Below are 21,060 nucleotides of genomic sequence, written 5' to 3' on the forward strand. Positions count from 1 at the left end.
AATGCTAAGTAAATCTTTTCTCTAATCTCATTGTCCCGAAGTGATGTCTTGCTTTTTCCATGTGATAAATCAACCAAAAATAATGTGAGTTTCCTTCGGACTGGGCCGTAATTAGCTAACACAAGCGTCTAATCAAGTGGCAAGTAGCATTGACGTCGAGGCTAAATATGCAGCAGATGCTTGCTGATATCAGACGGCCGACTTGAAGGCAATAGCCAAGTGGCCGAGGAGCCACTCCAAAGTATTGAAAATAGTTATCGCAACCTGGGCCGGATGTGACAAAGTGGGCTGAGGTGGCCACACTGGCCGGATGTCGGTATTGGCCAATGGCCATGCATAAAATTAGGTTAGTGGGTGAGACATAATTAAGTTATAGGGTCGCATTGTTTTTTCCACTCTCTCGCATTATTCAATAAGATGATGTCGTGGTGCCTCGAGGACATCAGACCTGGGTACCATCATCGGCATTATTCACTCGGCGCCTTTGACATTTCCGGTGGATTTTTCATTAACAAATCGCCCGGCTGTCGAGCTGGTTACAGCAGCGGCATCGAATTCTGAGTCCCCGGCATAGTTGATCTTAATTACTTGCCATCCATTAAGACAAAGTTCAGCGAAGATTAATTTTATATTATGCATACGGAGAGAATATGACTGCCACCACTGGCGTACAGCTTGCACTTCATTTTTTTCCAGAGTGGACTCATTAATCTTCGACTTCTCCCAAACGTGCAATTTTTAAACTTCAGATTACGCATACGCAATATGGTGTAAATAAAACATGATATTAAGAAAGGTTGCGGAATAAGTTCTCACACTAAATAAATTTAAACAGCATAAGTTGATTTTCTAAAGACCATCCGATTATATGTATTTTTCTAAACTTAAAGGAAAATTGCGCATACGCCGTGTATTATGAAAAAAAGACTCTTAAATAGAATAAGAAAAATGTATTTGCTTAAAATTATTACAATATAAATAAAATTGTTGTGTTCCAGAAAGTAAAAATTGATCCTGAAAAGTGTTTACGATGCTTAATCACTAATTTAAAAACTGCCAAATTATTATTGTGCTCGGTAATGAACGAAGCGATCGTTCATAAAAAGTCGATTAATCAAATAAACAACCAAGCTATTAAGAAAACGCTTATGCAACAAATGCAAAGAAATGTGAACTTGGTCAAATTAGCCACAGCCTGTAATCTAATAGTTCATAGCTGATAACTGATAGCTTAAAATGCCGCTGGCTAATTGGCCAATCAAAAACTGCCAACTGCAAGTCCAACAAGTTTCAGCAATTAAAAAAATCTAAAGAAACTTGTCGCAAAGGAGACGAGGACACGGGCCAAGACAAACGGAACTAATGCCAGACTGAAAGGAATCTCAGAAATTAAGAAGAAAACGCTTCATGCAATTGCTCTCGACCCGAGTGCAACTTCCGGTGCATAAATGAAAATAAATACGAGCAAAGCCGAGTCAACACACAGCTCAGGAAGAAGGCACTGTCATCAGCAGCAGCAGCACGACCTCCAGAATGGGAATTTTAATGGCGATGGGATTGGGAATGGGAATGGCAATGCGAATGAAAATGGGACTGGGAATGGGCATGGCAACGGGAGCCAGAGGCCAGTTGGAGTGACAAAAGTTAGACAAACGGATGTGTAGATTAGACCGACAACAACAGCAGAAGACTTCGACTAAACAATAGTTGCAGCCAGCGAGCAAACAGCAAACAAAACCGAACAATATGTGCACAATGCCAGCAACAACAGATGCATCCGGCTCCGGCGATGCATCAACTGACCTCATCGCAGCAAGGAGCCTCTCCGGTCACCAAGGACAGCGCTCCAACTTGCGCATATTTAAACTTTTGATTAGCTGCTGCCTCTTAATGCTGTGCATTTACCCAAATGCCTGGCCCTGGTCCATCGGCCCCGGATCGGGACCCTTCTCCGTTTCGGCCGACAGCATCAAGGGCCGCGGCGATACACATCGCCTGGGTGATATGGGCTCCCAGTCCCACACCTCCTTATCCTCATCCTTGCCGTCCTCGTGGCTCACCCAGAGCAATAACCATGCAAATATATCCGAGTTACTGGACAATCTGCTGCGCGGCTATGACAATAGCATACGTCCGGATTTCGGTGGTAAGTAAGAGAAAAGTCAGTACTATACTATATCCATAGAAATGTCGATTAATTAAGATACATCTGTTTACTGGTCAAGAACCGAATTATGATACATTTAATGATTACAGGTATGTTTATTAAGTAATAGCTGGAAGTACAATAAAAAGACTCATACATAAGCTTATTCCTTCATGCTTTCTATGACAACCAACTGATTCGGAGTACCTAACACCCCGAAATCATTCAGTATGTTCCAATTCCTGCGTTGTTTACCCTTTTGACTCCATCCCCATTCCAAGTGTAATCAGCATAGATTCGCAGATTTTCCGCTCAACGGAAGCATTTAATGAAGCGGAAATCGCTGCGAGGCGACACATCACTCACAAACGGCACCAAGGTGATGAATCCTGCCTTGATGATTGCCTCGCAGCTTATTGGGTAAATAGTTAGTGTCAAAACCGACAAATATTTACCTACACACAAACAATTTTATTGCTTTTTCCAAGCAACCGGAGCGTTTCCTTCGAGGACATTGCCCAAAACGGATAAGCAATTCGATTCGATTTCAATCTAGCAAATGGATGAGGCAATAAAAATTTAAATATTTTCGAAATTTAAAATGCCATCCACTCAATTGGGGAATGGATTTTGGTCAACGTGGCGAAAATTGTTTTCGCTCAACGGCTTAAGACCAAATTACGTTGTTTTTAACACTTCATTAAGAATGGGCCGTGGCACGCCCCCTTCAGCGCCCTCCGCCCGCGTCGTGTGACGCCAGCTGGAGAGGATTCAAAGGATACGCGGCAATGCATATCCGCATCCTGCGAGCGCGACGCATGTTTGCCGAGCGAGCTCAGCAGCAAAGTCATTAAAAACTGTTCGCATAGGCAAAATACAAAAAATTCCTGGGGGCTTCGGGAGGAGGCGAATCTAGGGCCTGAAAAATTGCATATTAGTGCAGAAAAGCTAGATAAAAATGAGTGTCAGCTGGGGATGGTAACAGATTCAGAGGGTTTGGGACTGTCTGCGAAGCGGCTTAAGTGTCATTGTTCGCACAGAGGAGCATTTAACATTTTCATTTGGGGGCTGCGACTCGCATATGAATATTCATGGTTGAACAAAACCGATACGCAGAGTACGGGGATTATATAGTTGGATTGCGTGGCCTTCAGTTGAAGCAAATCCCATTTCCATAACTAAACTAGGCACAGGCTTGAATGGTAACGTGTGAGGAAGGTAATAATGTCACAATGAGCCTTGCAATTAAAGTACGCAATACACAACACATTCGTGTACAGCATAGGTTAAATTTTAATATTGAATATTTTAAAAAATTAACTTTTATTTTCATACGAAAACTTTGTTTTCTTACCAACTTGCACTTTATTTCAGGACCTCCAGCCACTATTGAAGTGGATATAATGGTTCGCAGCATGGGCCCAATATCGGAGGTTGACATGGTATGATAAGAATATATTTTGAAATATCTAATCATTTACACCTTTAAAATAGGAATCATTTTCATCGAAATATCTTTATCTTTACTCAAAACCTTAGTAACTTATACAACATTTTATTCAAAATGTAAGATTACATACGTACCTCAATACATATTGATATTCCTTTTCATTTGAAATCGTATGTTAAAGATTCTTAAACATACTTTAATTAGATCTGAGTTTTTTGTTTTCCTTATAAGAATCCATAGAATCAAGCTGACAACGCAGCATTTCTGCTTCCCAATTCAATTTGCAGTGACATCTCCTGTCTGACTTTCTTGCTTTTCTGCAATTCAGACTCAGCCGATTTCTTTATTGCAGACCTACTCGATGGACTGTTATTTCCGCCAATCCTGGGTGGATAAACGTCTCGCATTCGAGGGCGCCCAGGACACGCTGGCACTGAGCGTCTCGATGTTGGCACGGATTTGGAAGCCGGATACGTACTTTTACAACGGCAAGCAGAGCTATTTGCACACGATTACCACGCCAAATAAGTTTGTGAGGATCTATCAGAACGGACGCGTGCTGTACTCCAGCCGGCTGACAATTAAAGCCGGCTGCCCGATGAATCTGGCCGATTTTCCAATGGATATACAAAAGTGTCCTCTGAAATTTGGTTCATGTGAGTACGAAGGAATTGCGAAAGAATGCCAAGTGGCATGCGAAACTCAGCGCTGTAGTATAATTATGCATAATGGCTGCTTATTGCGCTTTGATGTGATTTGTTCTGCTCGTGCCGGCAAAATGTCCACTTGTTGGGTACGAAAGACAATGGATATGGGGTGGGGATTAGGCCGAATGCCATGACATTGGATGGAATGGGACTGGATTCGAGAAACCGTTGGCGACAAGAAATGTGAAGTGAGCTATTTTGTGAATTGAAGGGGAAATGAAAGAAAGCAAGAAATGGCACAAGGGCCGGAAATATTCAAGTGGTTCCATGCGTCTGAATGCTGGGAGCGGATTAGATGAGGTAATGGTTTAATGGGATATCCAAATGTGGCTTGGAATCCCTACGCAGAATGGCCAAGTTGGGCATTTACCTCCGCCTCAGATAGGGAAAAGGACTTTAACTATTTCAGATCATTCTACAGTAGCAAGATAAATAAAACTACAAGTTATATTCTTTAAAAATTATTAACCTTTTTCGGGTTCTGTGATACTTTAAAGATTATTTCGTATTTAATGTGGGGCTCTGGACTTAAGGGTGCATATTACATACAAAAGCACACGTATTCTTGAATAGTTGTGGGCATATGGAGCGTGATGCTAGGTCATGTGGGAATAATTAAAGAAGTATGTAATGTGTTGAAAGCGAGTCTTCTGGCCAGCGAAGGTGCCAAGTAGGGTCTAGAGTTGGAATGGGGGAGTAACGTGCAAGGTGTCATTAGGAAATACTCTTGCAATACAATGCGCCTGGTACGGCTTAAGTAGTTTGTATGCTAAATGCGGCGCTTTTGTCCGTGTTGACTCATATGCGCCTCTTTTGAGTCCATTGTTTATAAGTATGTAAGTATTCTTGTAATTGGTCTGCAAATTCGTATATGCATTGCATTTAACGCATGGCGCCGACGCGCAAGTAGCCGCCTATTAAACTTGGGTGGGTCCGAGGTGAAAATAGAGTAAGGTAATGGCCTCAGGACGCATCCTTGAGTGACGCCGGCATGTTTGGGGTCTTTGGTGGTACGGCTGCAGCTGTCCCCACAAGCACAGAAAGTGTGCGGTCCGTCTAGATTTGTATAAAAGTCCTTCATGCCAAACGAGCGACACGGTTGTTCCAAGTCCTTTTGTACAGCCAAATCGGTGATGGGGGATATGTGCTCAAAAGTACACGATTAAGCACTCCTATTAAAGGGAGGCGCCATATTTCTGAAATCGAGGCTGGTGGGATTATTTGCATTTAAGGTTGCAGGCGCAAATGTGAACATCTTTGCCATTCCCACTGTACCTTCATTAGGATAAATTGGGGAAAGGCATATTGGTTTTTATTTTATATTTGAGATCAAAGCCGATAATCATTTACTACTAGGAGAATGCGCATGACGATTGGGTTCGTAGAAGAATGGACCAAACGGATGGATATTTATAGTACTTTTGGGCCAGGGAATTCAAGTATTAGGTTTTATGCAAACACAGATGTGCCCCTTGTGAATATTTTTGGCCATTGTTTCAATTACAGTACCGTCTATTATTTATCGTGCTTTGTTAGGGTTATTAACACCTGTTTGGACGTAAATGGTAATTTTGTTTTCATGCAATATTTAATTTATTTTCGGTACATTAATCTTGATGCGTTTTCGGCTACTTGAAATTTTTTTTTAACAAGAAAGAACTTTATATATGACTTGATGCGACTTTTGTTGGTATATCGATAGAAATTGGCAGTTAATAATAAAAAATAATAAAAAGAAAACAAACATTTCTACTAAAGCGTTGGAGTGGCAACATTTTGAAACATCTAATGTGCAGTTCCAAAAGATCTAGCTCTTTCAGAGTCCGAGATCTCGAGGCTCATAAAGACAGACAGAAAAGGCTAGTTGAACTTGCTTATTACATTTAAAGGACAGATTCTGAACATATAAATGTTCTTAAAATCTTCACATTACTTAACTTACCTAATGGGAAGCTATCAAAACGCCAAATAATGGAGAAACATAGCTCAATGATTTTCTAAATTAGGGAAATGCAAGACAGTTTGAAGAAAACCGAAAAAATGTATAAAGACATATGTATATTGACTTGATTGTCTGCTTGTCAACTTGTAAAATATTCAAAAAAAAAACCAAACCAAATCAAAATTCATCTGGCGATTTACCATTTCAAAGTATCGTCGGATAAGGAATAATTTGTGGTGTTTCTGTGCTCCTCCCTTAACATATTATAGATATTTATATAAAACTAGCTCTAGTCAAAGTGATCATCTCGATAGAAATTAATTTTTTAATGCTTTATTTTGAATAACGGCAACGGGCTTCAAAGAAAGTAACCATTAATGCGGGATTTCAGTTGGCTGACCTGCGGACTCGTACGATAACCCGTTGGCGATTGCCTCCGCTCTCACTTTGTCCTTCCCTGCGACGGCGGGATCCTCCATTTCGGCGCCTGATGATGACACGGCGGCGCCGGTGCTTCTTCTTTGTGGAGGCAGTGGTGGTCGAGGAGGATTCGGTGGTGGTGGTGGCGGACGAATCAGTTGTTGTTGTCGTACCAGCAGCCGTGGTGGTTGTAGCACTGGTGGTAGTAGTGGTTGAGGAGGACACCTCGCTACTGTGAAGGATCAGAACGACCAGGACGGCCAGGGAGAAAGCTAGGAGAATGCGCATGATGATAGGGTTCGTAGAAGATCAGGAACTAATGTCAATGGACCGACCAAATGGGTATTTAAAGAACCTTTGGGCTACGAGTGTTGGGTTCTAAGCAAACACAGATGTGCCCCTTGGGAATATTTTTGGCCATTGTTCCAATTACAGTACCGTCGAGTATTTGGCGAGCTTTGTTAAAATTGTTTCATCTGTTTGAACGTAATAGGTAAACCCAAAATTACGCAAATAAAACGAGAGACACATTGTTTTTACTAACATTTTATCATAAAAGGTATTTCGAGTGAAAAGCATTCTTCTCTATATTTAGACTAGAAAGAAATTCATATTTAGCTAAAGTCAGAACTTCTACAAAAGTTCAATATTTCGCCAGTAGTAACTTAAATTGATTTCACTAATAAAATTTAATTTGCCCGTTACTCGTTGAGTAAACGAAAATTGTTGAAAAGTGTGTAACAGCTAAAATGAAGCTCTCACCGTTGCCACGCCCACTCCAACGCCCACAAACCGCAAAAGCTGTCCGCAAATAACATAAATATAGCGATTAGAAGAAATTTACTCTAAAACAGGACAAATTTAAACAATTCGCAACTTAACTTATCTTAGACGTCATACTTTAATGTTCCATTTAACAAATTATCCAAGAGATTTCTCATAAACTTAAGATTATCCATAGCCACCATAAATATTCCAGCATATTACGCAATTTTAGAAAAACAAAGTTTTTTTAACGGAGAACACAAAATCTTAAAGACATGAATATTTGAAATCAGCTTAATTTTAAAACAAGGGTGAATTGTATAGTTCCTGACTATCAGATACCCGTTACTCAGCTAGTGTGAATGCGAACGCGAAATTTCAGTATTTTTCTGGGATATCGATAGATATTGGGGAATAAAATGAGATAGGACGTGGTTTTGTTCGGTTTTAGGGAGTGAGAGTGGGCGTGGCAAAAAGTTCCTTCTGTCTGTTACATACTTATTTATCATCGAATCTAGTATACCCTTTTACTCCACGAGTAAAGGGTATACAAATTGTTTGCCTATTAGCAATTCTCTAAGCTTTCCTGCGTGCTAAAATCGCACTTAATTACCATTTCCCCAAAATTGTCCTCTTTGGATGCTGAATCAGGTTTTGTGCTGGCCATGACATGTCCATTATTTTTCGTTTACAAAAAATGAATTTCCTCCTATTCAAATGCAAAACAGAAAGTATGCAATGTAAATGAAGGCAATGGTACTAGTTTAAAATTTGGATACATTTTCTAGAGATAGGCAAGGTGTCTCCTGCCATGTCTGCGAAACCCACTAACTGCCTTTGCAGCTTATCGCAAATGAACAAGCCGCCACCCACCAACCTAGAAATGTATTATTACTTCCGATTTGTTGTGAATAATGCTGGATGGAAGCAGTCAAGAATTCAATTACCCCTCCATCTACACCTCCGCTCCCAAGTATATATGTACATACATTGCCACCCGCTTAATGTTGACAATTTCCCATTTGATGCGAGCGAAGTGAAAATATTGCCAAAGTCAGCGATTGCCAAACAGAGCCAGCAGATCGGGCGACGGTTTGCAGGATGAGAGATGCGGATTTTGGGTGGTGGTAGGTAAACCGATTGCCGCATATGGCGCAGTGTTTGGCAATTTGTGCACTTTGGAGCAGCAGCTCCAGCAGCATCAAAATAAAATAACTGGGAACACGTGAGGCAGTCAGTGATTGAAAGGCAAACCGGCGATGGGATCTCATAGGGAGATAGGTTCCGTAAATGACTAGAGAGATATATATGTATGTATGTTAGTTATTGAAACTGACTTTAATAAAAACTTAAAACTGGGCAATATCTTCTTTGTTATATTGGTTGATAGACAAATAATAAATGAGTGTTCTAAGTTCGTTTCCCTTCCCACGTCACTTGGCCAATTCAAATATCCTGCCCAAAAGTCACAGTTCAGGACACAACTGAGTTCCGCTCGCCACCCTTTTAATAGACATTTGTCCAGAGCGTGTTGCATTAATTTGAAAATCAATCGAAACAGTTGGCTACACAACGTCCGATGTCATCTACCGTTGGAACAAAGAAAGACCACCCGTCGCCATTGCCGAGGACATGAAGCTGTCCCAATTCGATTTGGTCGACTGTCCGGCTGGCAATTTAACGGACATTGTTTACAAGGCGGCTGCTCCAAGACCACAACGTCGCCCATTCAACAACAAGGATCCACCACGACCCACCAGCAAGGTAATGACCACTTTTGCCGGTCCGGCGGCAAAGAATCAGCATGTCCGCGGCACGGGACTCAAGCTGGACAAAGGAGCCTTCGGTACCGGACGGGATGCAACTGGTGGCTCGGGGTCGTCCACCGGTCTAAGTGGCACTATTACGCTGGAAACAAATCATCCGTGTAAGTAAGATACATTCGAGGGATTGCGATTAAATTGCTAAAATATATCTTGACGTTACAATCATACTACTATATCATACCCTGCTTTTTCCAGCGGAGTACTCCATGTTAATGGTGAACTTCCACCTGCAGCGTCACATGGGCAACTTCCTGATCCAGGTGTACGGTCCCTGCTGCCTGCTGGTGGTCCTCAGCTGGGTGTCCTTCTGGCTGAACCGCGAGGCCACTGCTGATCGGGTTTCCCTCGGGATCACTACCGTGCTGACGATGACCTTCCTCGGACTGGAGGCTCGCACGGATCTGCCCAAGGTGTCCTATCCCACGGCTCTGGACTTCTTCGTGTTCCTCTCGTTCGGCTTTATCTTCGCCACAATCCTGCAGTTTGCCGTGGTGCACTATTACACCAAGTACGGATCGGGGGAGTGCTATTTTATAATCGAGGAGCTGGACTCGGAATCGGGGGAATCCGAGACGGAGCCACTGACCTCGGACTTTCGGGGCAGCACAGAGTCCAAGATCTACGAAGTCATTCCGCTGTCCATGTGCGCTATTAGCATGCCGCCGCCTCCCACTCGGCTGGGCATACTAACCTCCAGGAATCGGAGGCCCCGGAACAGACGACATGGTCTGTGGAGCATGAAGCTTCTGGGTCTCTTCGACTGGCGGCGAAGAAGAAAGCTGCCACGTGCCGACTCCGACGAGGATGAGGATGACGAGCAGACGCAGCTGAGGGCCAACGAGGCACCGACCACGTCTGCGGCAGCTGCAGCGGCACAAGCTGCTGCACAGGCTGCTCGGATCAGTCCTCCAACTGGAGGTCGCCGCAGGATGTCCTACTATCGACGCGAGGAGATGGAGGCCCGAAGGAAGGGCAAACGAACGCCACAGTACAACTCCGTGTCGAAGATCGATCGCGCCTCGCGGATTGTCTTCCCACTGCTATTCATCCTTATCAACGTGTTCTACTGGTACGGCTACTTGTCGAGGAGCTCCAGGATTTTGGCCAACACGCCGGATGCGAGCACCTGATGTTACCTTTTAGCAATTTAGACAGGGTCCTCGAAGAAATCATTAAGCGATCGCCGGCAGCAAGCTTACAACTAAAGCTGATGGATGACGATGCATACGCAGAGTCGCGGAATTTCAACACTGCGATTTTATCAAGTTTTTGCAGATGCATCATTTAAAATCAGCTTAAGACAAGGCGTGGGGGGAAAATCAGTTGGGGGATCGGGAAAAGCAGGGGATGGGTTTAACTTTTCAGATTCAGTTACGCTCTTATTCTGATTTGCTACCAAATGTGACAACGCTTTATGGGGTTTCTTTTCGCGCTAAATTGCTAAAGTACAGAAAACAGAACTCAACTCTAACATATCAGAGGACTTGTTAAAACGGACACTCTCGAAAATGTCGTGCTTCAACAGTCAAAATATCGTAAAAAATTTTCGAAAACAGGTGTTTGATTATTTAAATTTTACACGGAAGCAAACCGCCAAAAATATAACTTCTGTGATACTTGCTTGCTTTGTTTTGACAATTAGCAGCTCACATCAATGAGTGTCCTGTAAATTTGTTGTACAGCTAACCAATAAGTTGAATAGTTTCGATTATGTGTGTGTCTTAAATAGTTAACGTTGATTAATAATTGATTTGCAAGTCACAGCACAAGGAATATGCACTTAGTTGAGCAATTTGTTTAGTTCATTGCAAATTACAACTTTTACATGGGATCACCAAAAGATAGGAACGATTTAGAAATTGCCGTCTCTGCTTTTCTGACCCGGCAAGTAATAGAGGATAAGCTAGTATTTTAATAAGTCACTCAGCCTATATTGTTAATTCAAAGAAAAGTTAGTGGGCCTAAAATTTATTTGGGGACAGACATAAAAATGAATATTCGCAAATGGTTAGTGATTTATTTGTACAATATGCATTGTTGTCTTTCAAAATTTATTAGCTAGTTTTGTTCATGGATAACTTTCAGGCCCAGCAAATTTTCACCCACTCTATATATGTAAAGAAAGTATCCATCAGAGAATGTTACTTGCCGGCAGATACAATATGTACAACTATGTGTAAACACAACAACTAAAGCCAAATAAAAGTCGAATTAAGAAGTTGATAACGAGTAGATTGCTGGACGAGAGTCGCCTGGATTTATGGCTCACAAAAGGTTGAGCAGATCGCTCAGCCGGGGCAGATAAAAGTCTGGCTGGGGCAGCCTGTCTTTTTCCCGCCGGACATCCGAGAGATTATTGTATCGACCCGTGCCCACCAGAAGCGATAGCATGCCACAATTGCTGGCGAAACCGACATCAATTTTGAGGCTACGGGAGAAACTCATTAGGAAAGCTTGAAAGGATGTGTTAATCCCGCTTACCAGTCACCAATCATAAGCGTTCGCTCGGTACGTAGTCCCTCGGCCTTGGTAAGGGGCTCAAGGACCAATGAATTTGGCTTGCCCATCTCGAGGGCTTCTCGCTCCGAACAGGCCTCGATTCCGGCCACAAAAGCTCCTGTGCCGGGAATACAGAAGGCTGGATACTTGTGCATGGCATCCCGGTTGGTGACCAAAAAGGCGGCGTCGGGATTAATGCAGAGGATGTGACAGGCACGGGCCATCTTGCAGTAGCTGAAGTACTCATCCCAGCCGACCACCACGGCACCCACGTTCCTCGCCGCCTCGGGGTTCCCAAACTCGCGTGCCACAAAGTCCGGCCATTTGTCGCCCGGAGGCAGTTCTTCTGTTCCTCCGGCTCCGTAGCTGTCGATTCCGTGCTGCCTTAATTCCCGCGCGATGGCCGCATTGCCCACCACATAGACCTTGTGCCGAGTCCTGTCGAACTGCGGACTCCCAACCAGATAGTCGGCAATGGCCGCCGTGGGCGATATGATGTGTCGGTCGCTGGGTAAATGGAAGCCAAGCCGCTGGGAGCGCTCAAAGAGCTCCTGTCGCGTCTTCAGTCCATTGTTGGTAATCAGGTACACTTTTTTGTCAAAGCGATCCTGCAGGGCATTCACCACATCCGGAGCACCCGCGATGGCCGTGTCATCCTGCCAAATGGTGCCTGTGCGTTTAATGGATATTTAATTTGGTGTCATTTGAGGAGGTTTGAAATTAGAGATATATTTTCTAAAGCATTATTTTTAAATAATTACAAACGAAATTTCTGTTTGGTAAGCCCAATAGTACAGTACATGGGAAATATTTATAAATTCATTTTGACTGATCTGCATAGAGATTTTAAGGTATAAACATATTCCTATTGATCAGGTATAAATATGTTCCTAAAAATATAAATCGATTTCACCAGCGTTAAACTATAACCGTTTTCTAATAACTAACGATTTTACGTTTAAAGTTATCCACTTACAAAATTAATTATTGTAATAATGGTGAAATGTAAACTTTTAGCTACTGCGATCGCCAAGCTTTTCCCTCACCCATGTAAATTACCACCGAAGCGACAACTCTGGCAAAAGCTCCATAGCAGCACTCACAATCCCAACGTACCGCTCTCTGTGGCACCTTAGCCGCCCTTGAAACTCACCGTCGCCGTCGCAGAGAACCGTGTCGAAACTTTGGAGCCACTCGCTCACCTGCTCCCCGGATAGGCCGGTCAAGTCGATAGCACCGCCTCTGGACATTTTGCTTCGTAAACCGCTCCGCCAAATGCTTGCGACTCGACTAAATTGGCGACGGGCTGGCTGATTCCGATTCACGATGATTGGGGAGAATCTGCTATCTCCCTTTCGCACAAAGCTCGCTCGGAAAAACAAATTGAGTCGGGCATATCGGTTAAGTCATCCGTCTCACAAAATGCTTTTGAATTTATTTAAATATTCTTTGTTCTCTGGTATAAATTGCACTATAAATTTGCGTTAAAAATTAATAATCTGTCCTGTCTATTGAAGTTAAATGTAACATCTATACAAACACATGTCCGTACTATTTACTGATTACTGATTCATTTCAAGGCCGTCAGGCTGTTCACGATCGATGGCAACAGATCTCCCAACTTGGGCAGGTACACGTCTGGTATGAGCTTCTTCTCCTCGGGATCCTGGCTCAGCTTCCAACGCTCCACGTCCTTCAGCTGATGGATTCCGGAACCTACGAGCAGGGTCTGGAACCCGCAATTGAAGCCAAGAAGTATGTCCGTATTGGCTCGATCTCCGATCATCAGAGTTCTCGATGGATCGATCTTCTTCTCCCTGACCAGAGACTCACAAATGGCAGGATTCGGCTTTCCGATCACTACAGGATCCCGCTCCGCACAGGTTTGAATGGCCCGCACGAAGCTCCCGCTGCCTGGTACTATCATATTGGGCATGGGGAAACGCTCATCCGTATTGGTAGCCACGAACAGACACTCCGGGTCGTTTAGGTACGAAGCGGCCTTCATCATCTTGGGAAAACTGAAGTGCTCATCGAAGCCAACAACCACGGCTCCGATGTCAGTGTCCAGTTTTAAATGCTGTGCCATGAACTCGGCCAGCGATCCCTTCATGGGTTCGGGGCCCACCTCAGTGTGCTCAATGCCCACGGCGTCCAGTTCCTTGGTGATTCCCTCGCTTCCGATCACGAATACCCGCTTGCTGAAGTTCCGTCGTTTCAGATACGCAGCTGTAGCATGGGCTGTCGATATAATGCCATTCTCCTTAATATGAAAGCCCAGCTCGACGCCTTTCTTGAGAAGTTCCGACCGGGTCTTCGTCGAGTTGTTAGTGCAAAAGTAGATCGACTTTCCCATACCCTTCAACTGGTTCATCACATCCACAGAGCCCTCCAGAGCCTGGCCATAGATCCAAAGGACACCTGAAGTGGAAAAATGGATTAATACCGTGGAAGAAGTTGCTTAAAACTAAAAAAGGAACATAGCTAAAAAGGTTCTCACTTTGTAGTTGTTAGTTTTATTGATGCAATTGATCAAATTGATAAATTGAAAGGAAAGGTCATTCAAGGCAAAGAGGGCAGTTTGAAATTAATGCTAATACTTCATTGGTAACTTGCGCAAAGATACATAAACGAAAAGAAATAAAAGCGTTTATGATTAAGGCAGGAAATACAACATTTGATATTACATATATAATAACAATTTTCTTAATTGATAAGCTTGACAAATATTAATAAACTTAAGGCTCATCATTATGAGCATTAGGGCATTTATCAAACTGCTCTTTACTACCCTAAATATAATGATGATTCACAAGTTATGAGGGCATCCGAAAGTCGACTTCCCGCCATGTCACGCACTTCACTATTTGACATTGAAATACACGACGCAGCCACAATACAGAAACTATTGGCTGCTGACGTATTTGGGCAGAATGTGGTATACACATATTTTTATGTAACGCAGCTTCCTGGGGGGAATCCTGCGTGGGGGGAGGGAGTTTGGAGTATGCCACCCACCACCCACTTACCATCGCAGTCGGTTATTACACTGTCGAAGCTTGCTAGCCACTCGGTCACCTTGGCGGAGGACAATTCCAGGAGATTGGTGCACGACTGCTTGTACATGTTGATAGCTGCCTGTCGCGAAAATCTGGCGAAGTTACAACTCATCTATGGCTTTGCAGTGACGACTATCTTATACACATCACTTTTAATTTATTAATTGACTCTCGATTGCGAGAAACTCCCTGAGAATTAAAGCAGCTGTTGGCGCCTGTTAAGGCTATGTTACTATCTGTCAGATTTCAGGGGAGCTGTTAGTGCGCCCTGTTAAAGTCAACAGAGTGCTAACAAGTGTTTGGCGCCAAATTTGAATTTAAGGGCTCCTTGGAAGCAGAACTTCTGTGCAACAAATGCTTATATCCGAAAAATGCATTAAGCCCCCTCAACCGCTGGTAAACACACACTTTGATCATTTGTATGCTTGTTTATTGTTTTATGTGCCTAATCACTAAAATTAATTACTTATAGTACAGGCATTTTTATTTTGTTGAATCTCAGCTTTCTTTTGTGTTTATAAACTTGCTGGAAGAACAAACCATTGCAGAAATTTAATTGAAATACTGACCCTAAACGTTACAAAGTTGGTAAGCAAATTAAAAAGGTTTCAAAGCAGCGTTTTTGTGGGGGCGTGGCGAGGGTGTGTTTGTGTGGAGGGAAGAGCTGGAATCGAGAGCGAAAACGTTTTGTACCATAACTTGCGTTTAAATAAATCTCATTAAGCTAGCGCGAAAACGAACGAAAAATTGTTGGCTAATTACAGAAATAAACTATTTTACAATTACGATAATCATAAATTAATAACTAGGACACGAAACGATATCGAGAAAATTGCATGTAGAGGACCGAGGCCCTCTGCGTTTTATTTTATGTTGCCATTTGGGGTGCGTCTGCTGATGAGAGGTAATGAGCCAAGTCTATTTTGCTAAAGGATCCTGCCTAGAACTGCGACATAAGCAGGCTCCCACCGCCGCCGCCGCCCCCACCTCCCCCTCCGCCGCCGCCACCTGGACCGCCGCTTGTGCCCAGCACAGATCCCAGCAGACCGCCACTTGACATCTGCTGTTGCTGCATGGGCATCTGCTGTTGCTGTTGCATCTGCATGGACGAGGAGAAGCTGTTCATGTTCCCCACAACGCCAGGTCCCATACTGGCACTAAGGCTGGACAGCCCGGGACCTGGTCCTCCTCCCAGCGATCCCAGACTAGTGGCTCCCATTACACCCGCTGCTCCGCCCAAGCCCGCTCCACCGGGCAGCATGCCCATGCCCGGTTCGGGGCTCTGGTTTTTCTTTTTACGCTTCTTCTCCTTTTTGCGCTTCTTGCGCTCCTTGTCGTCCTCATGGCGTTTCTGCTTCTTGTGCTTTTTCTCGTAAGTCTCCAGGCCGGCCGAGTCTGCAAGATGGTTATCATTGGGTGATGTGTGATCGAGTTCAGCGATAATTCAGCAGATTGCTTACCGAGCAGCGTGGATTCCTGTCCCGTGGTCACGCCGTCTTTGTGTTTCTGCTTTTTGTGTTTGTTTTTGTGTTTACGCGCAGGTGTGACATATGTGGTACGATACTGTTCCGGCAGCTGAAAGGAGCACCAGAATCGGATAAATTAGCAATGTGAACGTGCAGAAGAAAAAAAATGAGATATTTTATGCAATTTGTTCTAGTAACGATTTATCCATTGGTTGACATATATGACATGTTAAAAATATTTCGCGAAACCTTTTAAGATGAAAAACGATCACTCTACTATAAAAGCGTATATTAAACATATATTTATTAACCCGATATTATTAGATTGCATATAGGTTAAAAAAACAAACAAGAATATTAAATACCAATAATTCAATAACAAGCAAGGAAGGTGGCTTCGTCAAGTTGGAGCTTACACAATCAAAAACAACAATGGTAGCTTTTTTCCTTTTTTGGAATATCATATTATCAAACCATATGGCAGCAATATGATTTAGTGGCCTGATCTGGCGCGTTCCGACTTATACACCACTTGCAACAAAAATTTTAAACAGAAAGACTAGTTTACATAGAAACGGGCAAACGGGCAAACGGGCATTGCTATACCGACTCAGCTGTTCATAATCACTGCGTTGCGAAATACTGACTCTATATACCCTTTACAAAAGTGGTTCAAAGGGAAAACCAACAATCTTAGTAATTTATGTGATTAATGATTAAAATATTTGTTTTTTAAATTTATTGTTGAACATAAAGAAAAAGAAGTACACTTGTAAAATACTACGATGATCGTGGAAATACATTACAGAAAAGACGCAACCAAATAACACTTCATAGTAGATCAGTCGTCTGTGCAAGGACTAGGATTACGCTCAAGGGATATCATTATTATTACACTTAAATCCTAACTTCATATGTAATATTTAAAAGGCGATATTAATGAATGCAAATGTATAGAGATCCAAAGCAGTGAATAGCGTCTAAATGTTTCTTGAAATGTTGAATGTGCCAAATCTAAAGATTTGTCATTCTTAAAACAGAGCAAGCGAAATAAAAGCATATTGGGAAAACCAACCGGTCCGGGATGCAGGCGGAATCCGGCCAGCTGCACGGGGGTCAGCGGAAGAAGCTCCTTTCCACCAATGGGCGGCTTTTCGATCACGCTCCGCAGCGTGCTGTTCTCCACGGGATGCGTGATGAGGTCGTTAATGCCGGGGATGTTCTGCAGAAACGAGGCCAGCGACTCCTTGAACTTCTTCTCCTTGAACTTGGTGAGTGTGTGGTGCAGTCCGTACTCGGTCATGAGATCCTTGTCGCCGGTAAGTTCTGCCTTGGCGGGCGGTTCCTTCATGGAGTAAAATGGCCCCGTGTGAATGATCGTGGGCGTCTTGCCCAGCGAAATGGTCGTTTTCAGGGTGCCGGAGGAGTCTTGACGGGCCACCACGGGTGATCGGCCGCCACCGTGGGGCGATGACTTCGGTGAGTCCATCATGTTGCCGTAGTTGCTCATCATCTTGGAAACTCAGCGATTCTCTTCACTCTTGGCAGACCGACCACACACACTCGCACCGCACACGCTCACGCACACAGGGGCACAGCAACAAGGCAAGGCCAGCCGAAGGTGTCGCCTGTCGCGGCTCTCGGGCTACGCTGGCCAAGCTCACACTCTGCAAAATGCGCCGCGTCTGCCCGGCACTTCGGCGGACTCTTTTCTGGTCGAAAACTCAACTAATTATTTGCTCTTGTGGCGTTTTCTAACAGATTTCGGGGGCAAGTCTCGCCATCTTGTTGTGTCCGCGAACCAGTGTGACCGCATTGCGACAGCTAGCGAAATACTGAAGCTTCAACGAAAACGCGAGATGAACGCGCCGTGAAAATACCAAAATTGTTCTGGGAAATATCACAGATGGGAATACCACACAGGGTTGTACTGTGCGGTAAACTATCGAGTATTCATCGTATAATACATTTTATATTACTTTTGTAAATAACATAGTCACTTACTTTTGAACTATTATTATACGTATAGTATGTATGCTCATATGTATATTTTTAAAACAGTAATTTTAAACAAATACACAAACATTAATCAATGGCTGCCGAAACTGTAAAAGCGGGCTTGCACATATAGTTTGGTTTGATTTTAGGTAGCTTTTGCTATAAATGCCCCATAAAGTGAATATCTTATAAACTAGCAATTAAGGGACATATCGTATTTTGAACGATCGTCAAACATATATTTTTATACACAACTTTTTCATACGAAATTGTTTTAGAATTACAAATTCCAACATAGTGGAAAATTTCCAAAACAATCGATAGCACCGTGGCCATCATATGACCACTATCGAATGCACATCGCCAGCCCTGCGACCGCTCCGAGCCCCACAACACGAAAAACAGTCGGAAAAACACACATCAAACTAGTGTTGTGTTTGTAGTTAAATAACGATTATCCTCATAACTCGCCCGCACCAGCCATGCAGTTCACGCTCCGTCATGTTGTTTCGGCAGTAGCCAAGGTAAGGATCGGGCGACATAACCGATTCCCCAAACGCCATCGCCCCTCAAGTTATGCAATCTAACCTCACCGAGGGGGTCGAGAAATGGGCAGGAAAAGGCTGGAAAATGCATTTGGATCACCTGCAGTGCTCATATGATCCCTGTGGGTGATTCACTGGCGTTTGGGGGATTTGTTTGGCCCCGTTTTCAAGGTCGCTAATTGGGCCAATTATCAGCTGATAGTCGGCCAAAGATTAGTTCGAAATGCGTACGACTGGCGTGATAAATGATAAGGTGCCACAACATGTAGTAATCTGACGTCTTTACAGACTCCTCTGCGCACCAATGCCGCCATTCTGGGTGCCCTTAACGCCCGCTGCTACTCCAGCACCCACGAGGCGGACATCGTGGTGATTGGCTCCGGACCCGGTGGCTATGTCGCCGCCATCAAGGCCGCCCAGATGGGCATGAAGACGGTCAGCGTGGAGAAGGAGGCAACTCTGGGCGGCACCTGCCTGAATGTTGGCTGCATTCCCTCAAAGGCGCTGCTGAACAACTCCCACTACTACCACATGGCCCACTCTGGTGATCTGGAGAAACGTGGTATTAGCTGCGGTAGCGTTAGCCTGGATCTGGAGAAGCTTATGGGTCAAAAGTCTAACGCCGTGAAGGCTTTGACCGGAGGCATTGCCATGCTCTTCAAGAAGAACAAGGTCACACAGCTGACGGGCTTCGGCAGCATCGTCAATCCCAACGAGGTGGAGGTTAAAAAATCCGACGGCTCCACGGAGACTGTCAAGACCAAGAACATCCTCATCGCCACCGGCTCGGAGGTTACCCCCTTCCCTGGCATTGAAGTAAGTACAAAACCTCTACAGCGCGCTTGATTACTAATGCATGCCATTCAAAAACCTTCACAGATCGACGAGGAAGTTATTGTGAGCAGCACTGGCGCCCTAAAGCTGGCCAAGGTGCCCAAGCATTTGGTTGTCATCGGCGCCGGTGTCATTGGCCTGGAGCTGGGTTCGGTATGGTCGCGTCTGGGCGCTGAGGTCACTGCCATTGAGTTCATGGACACGATCGGCGGCGTGGGCATCGATAACGAAGTCTCCAAGACGTTCCAAAAGGTGCTCACAAAGCAGGGACTTAAGTTCAAACTGGGCACCAAGGTGACGGCTGCCTCTCGCAGCGGCGACAACGTTACCGTGTCCGTGGAGAACGCCAAGTCTGGCGAGAAAGAGGAGATCCAGTGCGACGCCCTGCTGGTCAGTGTTGGACGTCGTCCCTACACCGAAGGTCTGGGTCTGGAGGCCGTGGGCATTGTTAAGGATGACCGCGGCAGGATCCCCGTCAACGCCACTTTCCAAACTGTGGTGCCCAACATTTACGCCATCGGCGACTGCATCCACGGACCCATGCTGGCGCACAAGGCTGAAGATGAGGGCCTCATCACCATTGAGGGCATCAACGGTGGCCACGTGCACATCGACTATAACTGCGTGCCCAGTGTAGTCTACACGCATCCCGAGGTCGCGTGGGTTGGCAAGAGCGAGGAGCAACTGAAGCAGGAGGGCGTTGCCTACAAGGTGGGCAAGTTCCCCTTCCTGGCCAACTCTCGTGCCAAGACCAACAACGACACCGACGGTTTCGTCAAGGTTCTGGCCGACCAGGCCACCGATAAGATCCTGGGAACCCACATTATCGGACCTGGAGCCGGCGAGCTCATCAACGAGGCTGTGCTGGCCATGGAATACGGAGCCGCTGCCGAGGACGTTGCCCGCGTTTGCCATGCGCATCCAGTAAGTGATCACACAATCTGATTTGAACGTTTACAGCCTAATGCACAATCCTTTCTTTCAGACATGTTCCGAGGCCCTGCGTGAGGCTAATGTGGCAGCTGCCTTTGGCAAACCCATCAACTTCTAAGCACTTCCCAATCCCTGCCAGATAGTGAAGAATTTTGCACCGCGTTTGAAATCTTTGAATAACCCCTATTCGATAAATTATCCTGACGGCCGAAACGACAGTCTCCGCATATTTGTAACTCTCAATGTAGGAACAGAAAAGTGGAAAATATAAATAATGGTAATGGCGCCAGGCGTTAATTGCAATGTAATATGTGTATTAAGCTAGAATAAATACAACACTGTTTGAAAACTCGAAACTGCAGTGTTCAGCAGATTAATACCTTTTCAATATCGTTAGATTTTCTGGTGTACAGCTAATAAAGCTACAAGCTAAAAAAGAATGGAAAAATAGGCGTCCTGTTTTAAAATTT

General features: G+C 44.3%; 5 protein-coding genes across 6 annotated transcripts; 2 read left to right on the forward strand and 3 right to left on the reverse strand.

Moving 5' to 3' along the window:
• The first annotated feature begins 1,565 nt into the window (after positions 1 to 1,565).
• On the forward strand, positions 1,566 to 11,243 carry LOC6606135 (gamma-aminobutyric acid receptor alpha-like). Its single transcript, XM_002030907.2, has 5 exons — positions 1,566 to 2,146; positions 3,521 to 3,588; positions 3,949 to 4,252; positions 8,992 to 9,357; positions 9,452 to 11,243. The coding sequence occupies exons 1-5, from the start codon at positions 1,747 to 1,749 to the stop codon at positions 10,384 to 10,386; spliced, it is 2,073 nt and encodes a 690-aa protein (XP_002030943.1). The 5' UTR covers positions 1,566 to 1,746; the 3' UTR covers positions 10,387 to 11,243.
• Positions 11,244 to 11,249: 6 nt separating this feature from the next.
• On the reverse strand, positions 11,250 to 13,107 carry LOC6606137 (glycerol-3-phosphate phosphatase). The gene is made up of 3 exons (XM_002030909.2): positions 12,909 to 13,107; positions 11,738 to 12,425; positions 11,250 to 11,684 (listed from the first exon to the last, which is right to left on the reverse strand). Exons 1-3 carry the CDS (start codon positions 13,003 to 13,005, stop codon positions 11,522 to 11,524), a joined length of 948 nt encoding a protein of 315 aa, XP_002030945.1. The 5' UTR covers positions 13,006 to 13,107; the 3' UTR covers positions 11,250 to 11,521.
• Positions 13,108 to 13,152: 45 nt separating this feature from the next.
• LOC6606138 (glycerol-3-phosphate phosphatase) lies at positions 13,153 to 15,029 on the reverse strand. Of its 2 annotated transcripts, none has more exons than XM_002030910.2 (2): positions 14,785 to 15,029; positions 13,153 to 14,176 (listed from the first exon to the last, which is right to left on the reverse strand). In XM_002030910.2, the coding sequence occupies exons 1-2, from the start codon at positions 14,924 to 14,926 to the stop codon at positions 13,326 to 13,328; spliced, it is 993 nt and encodes a 330-aa protein (XP_002030946.2). In that variant the 5' UTR covers positions 14,927 to 15,029; the 3' UTR covers positions 13,153 to 13,325. The 2 variants fall into 2 exon arrangements, with proteins under 2 accessions (XP_002030946.2, XP_032574352.1); XM_032718461.1 differs by lacking the exon at positions 14,785 to 15,029 and adding an exon at positions 14,256 to 14,273.
• A 193-nt stretch (positions 15,030 to 15,222) lies between these two features.
• LOC6606139 (mediator of RNA polymerase II transcription subunit 19) lies at positions 15,223 to 18,111 on the reverse strand. Its single transcript, XM_002030911.2, has 3 exons — positions 17,356 to 18,111; positions 16,275 to 16,389; positions 15,223 to 16,209 (listed from the first exon to the last, which is right to left on the reverse strand). Exons 1-3 carry the CDS (start codon positions 17,791 to 17,793, stop codon positions 15,755 to 15,757), a joined length of 1,008 nt encoding a protein of 335 aa, XP_002030947.1. The 5' UTR covers positions 17,794 to 18,111; the 3' UTR covers positions 15,223 to 15,754.
• Positions 18,112 to 18,634: 523 nt separating this feature from the next.
• LOC6606140 (dihydrolipoyl dehydrogenase, mitochondrial) lies at positions 18,635 to 20,978 on the forward strand. Its single transcript, XM_002030912.2, has 4 exons — positions 18,635 to 18,802; positions 19,112 to 19,639; positions 19,703 to 20,581; positions 20,643 to 20,978. The coding sequence occupies exons 1-4, from the start codon at positions 18,761 to 18,763 to the stop codon at positions 20,706 to 20,708; spliced, it is 1,515 nt and encodes a 504-aa protein (XP_002030948.1). The 5' UTR covers positions 18,635 to 18,760; the 3' UTR covers positions 20,709 to 20,978.
• Positions 20,979 to 21,060: the final 82 nt, after the last annotated feature.

Source organism: Drosophila sechellia, chromosome 3L (assembly GCF_004382195.2).
Source record: "Drosophila sechellia strain sech25 chromosome 3L, ASM438219v1, whole genome shotgun sequence".
Taxonomy (NCBI): Eukaryota; Metazoa; Arthropoda; class Insecta; order Diptera; family Drosophilidae; genus Drosophila; species Drosophila sechellia.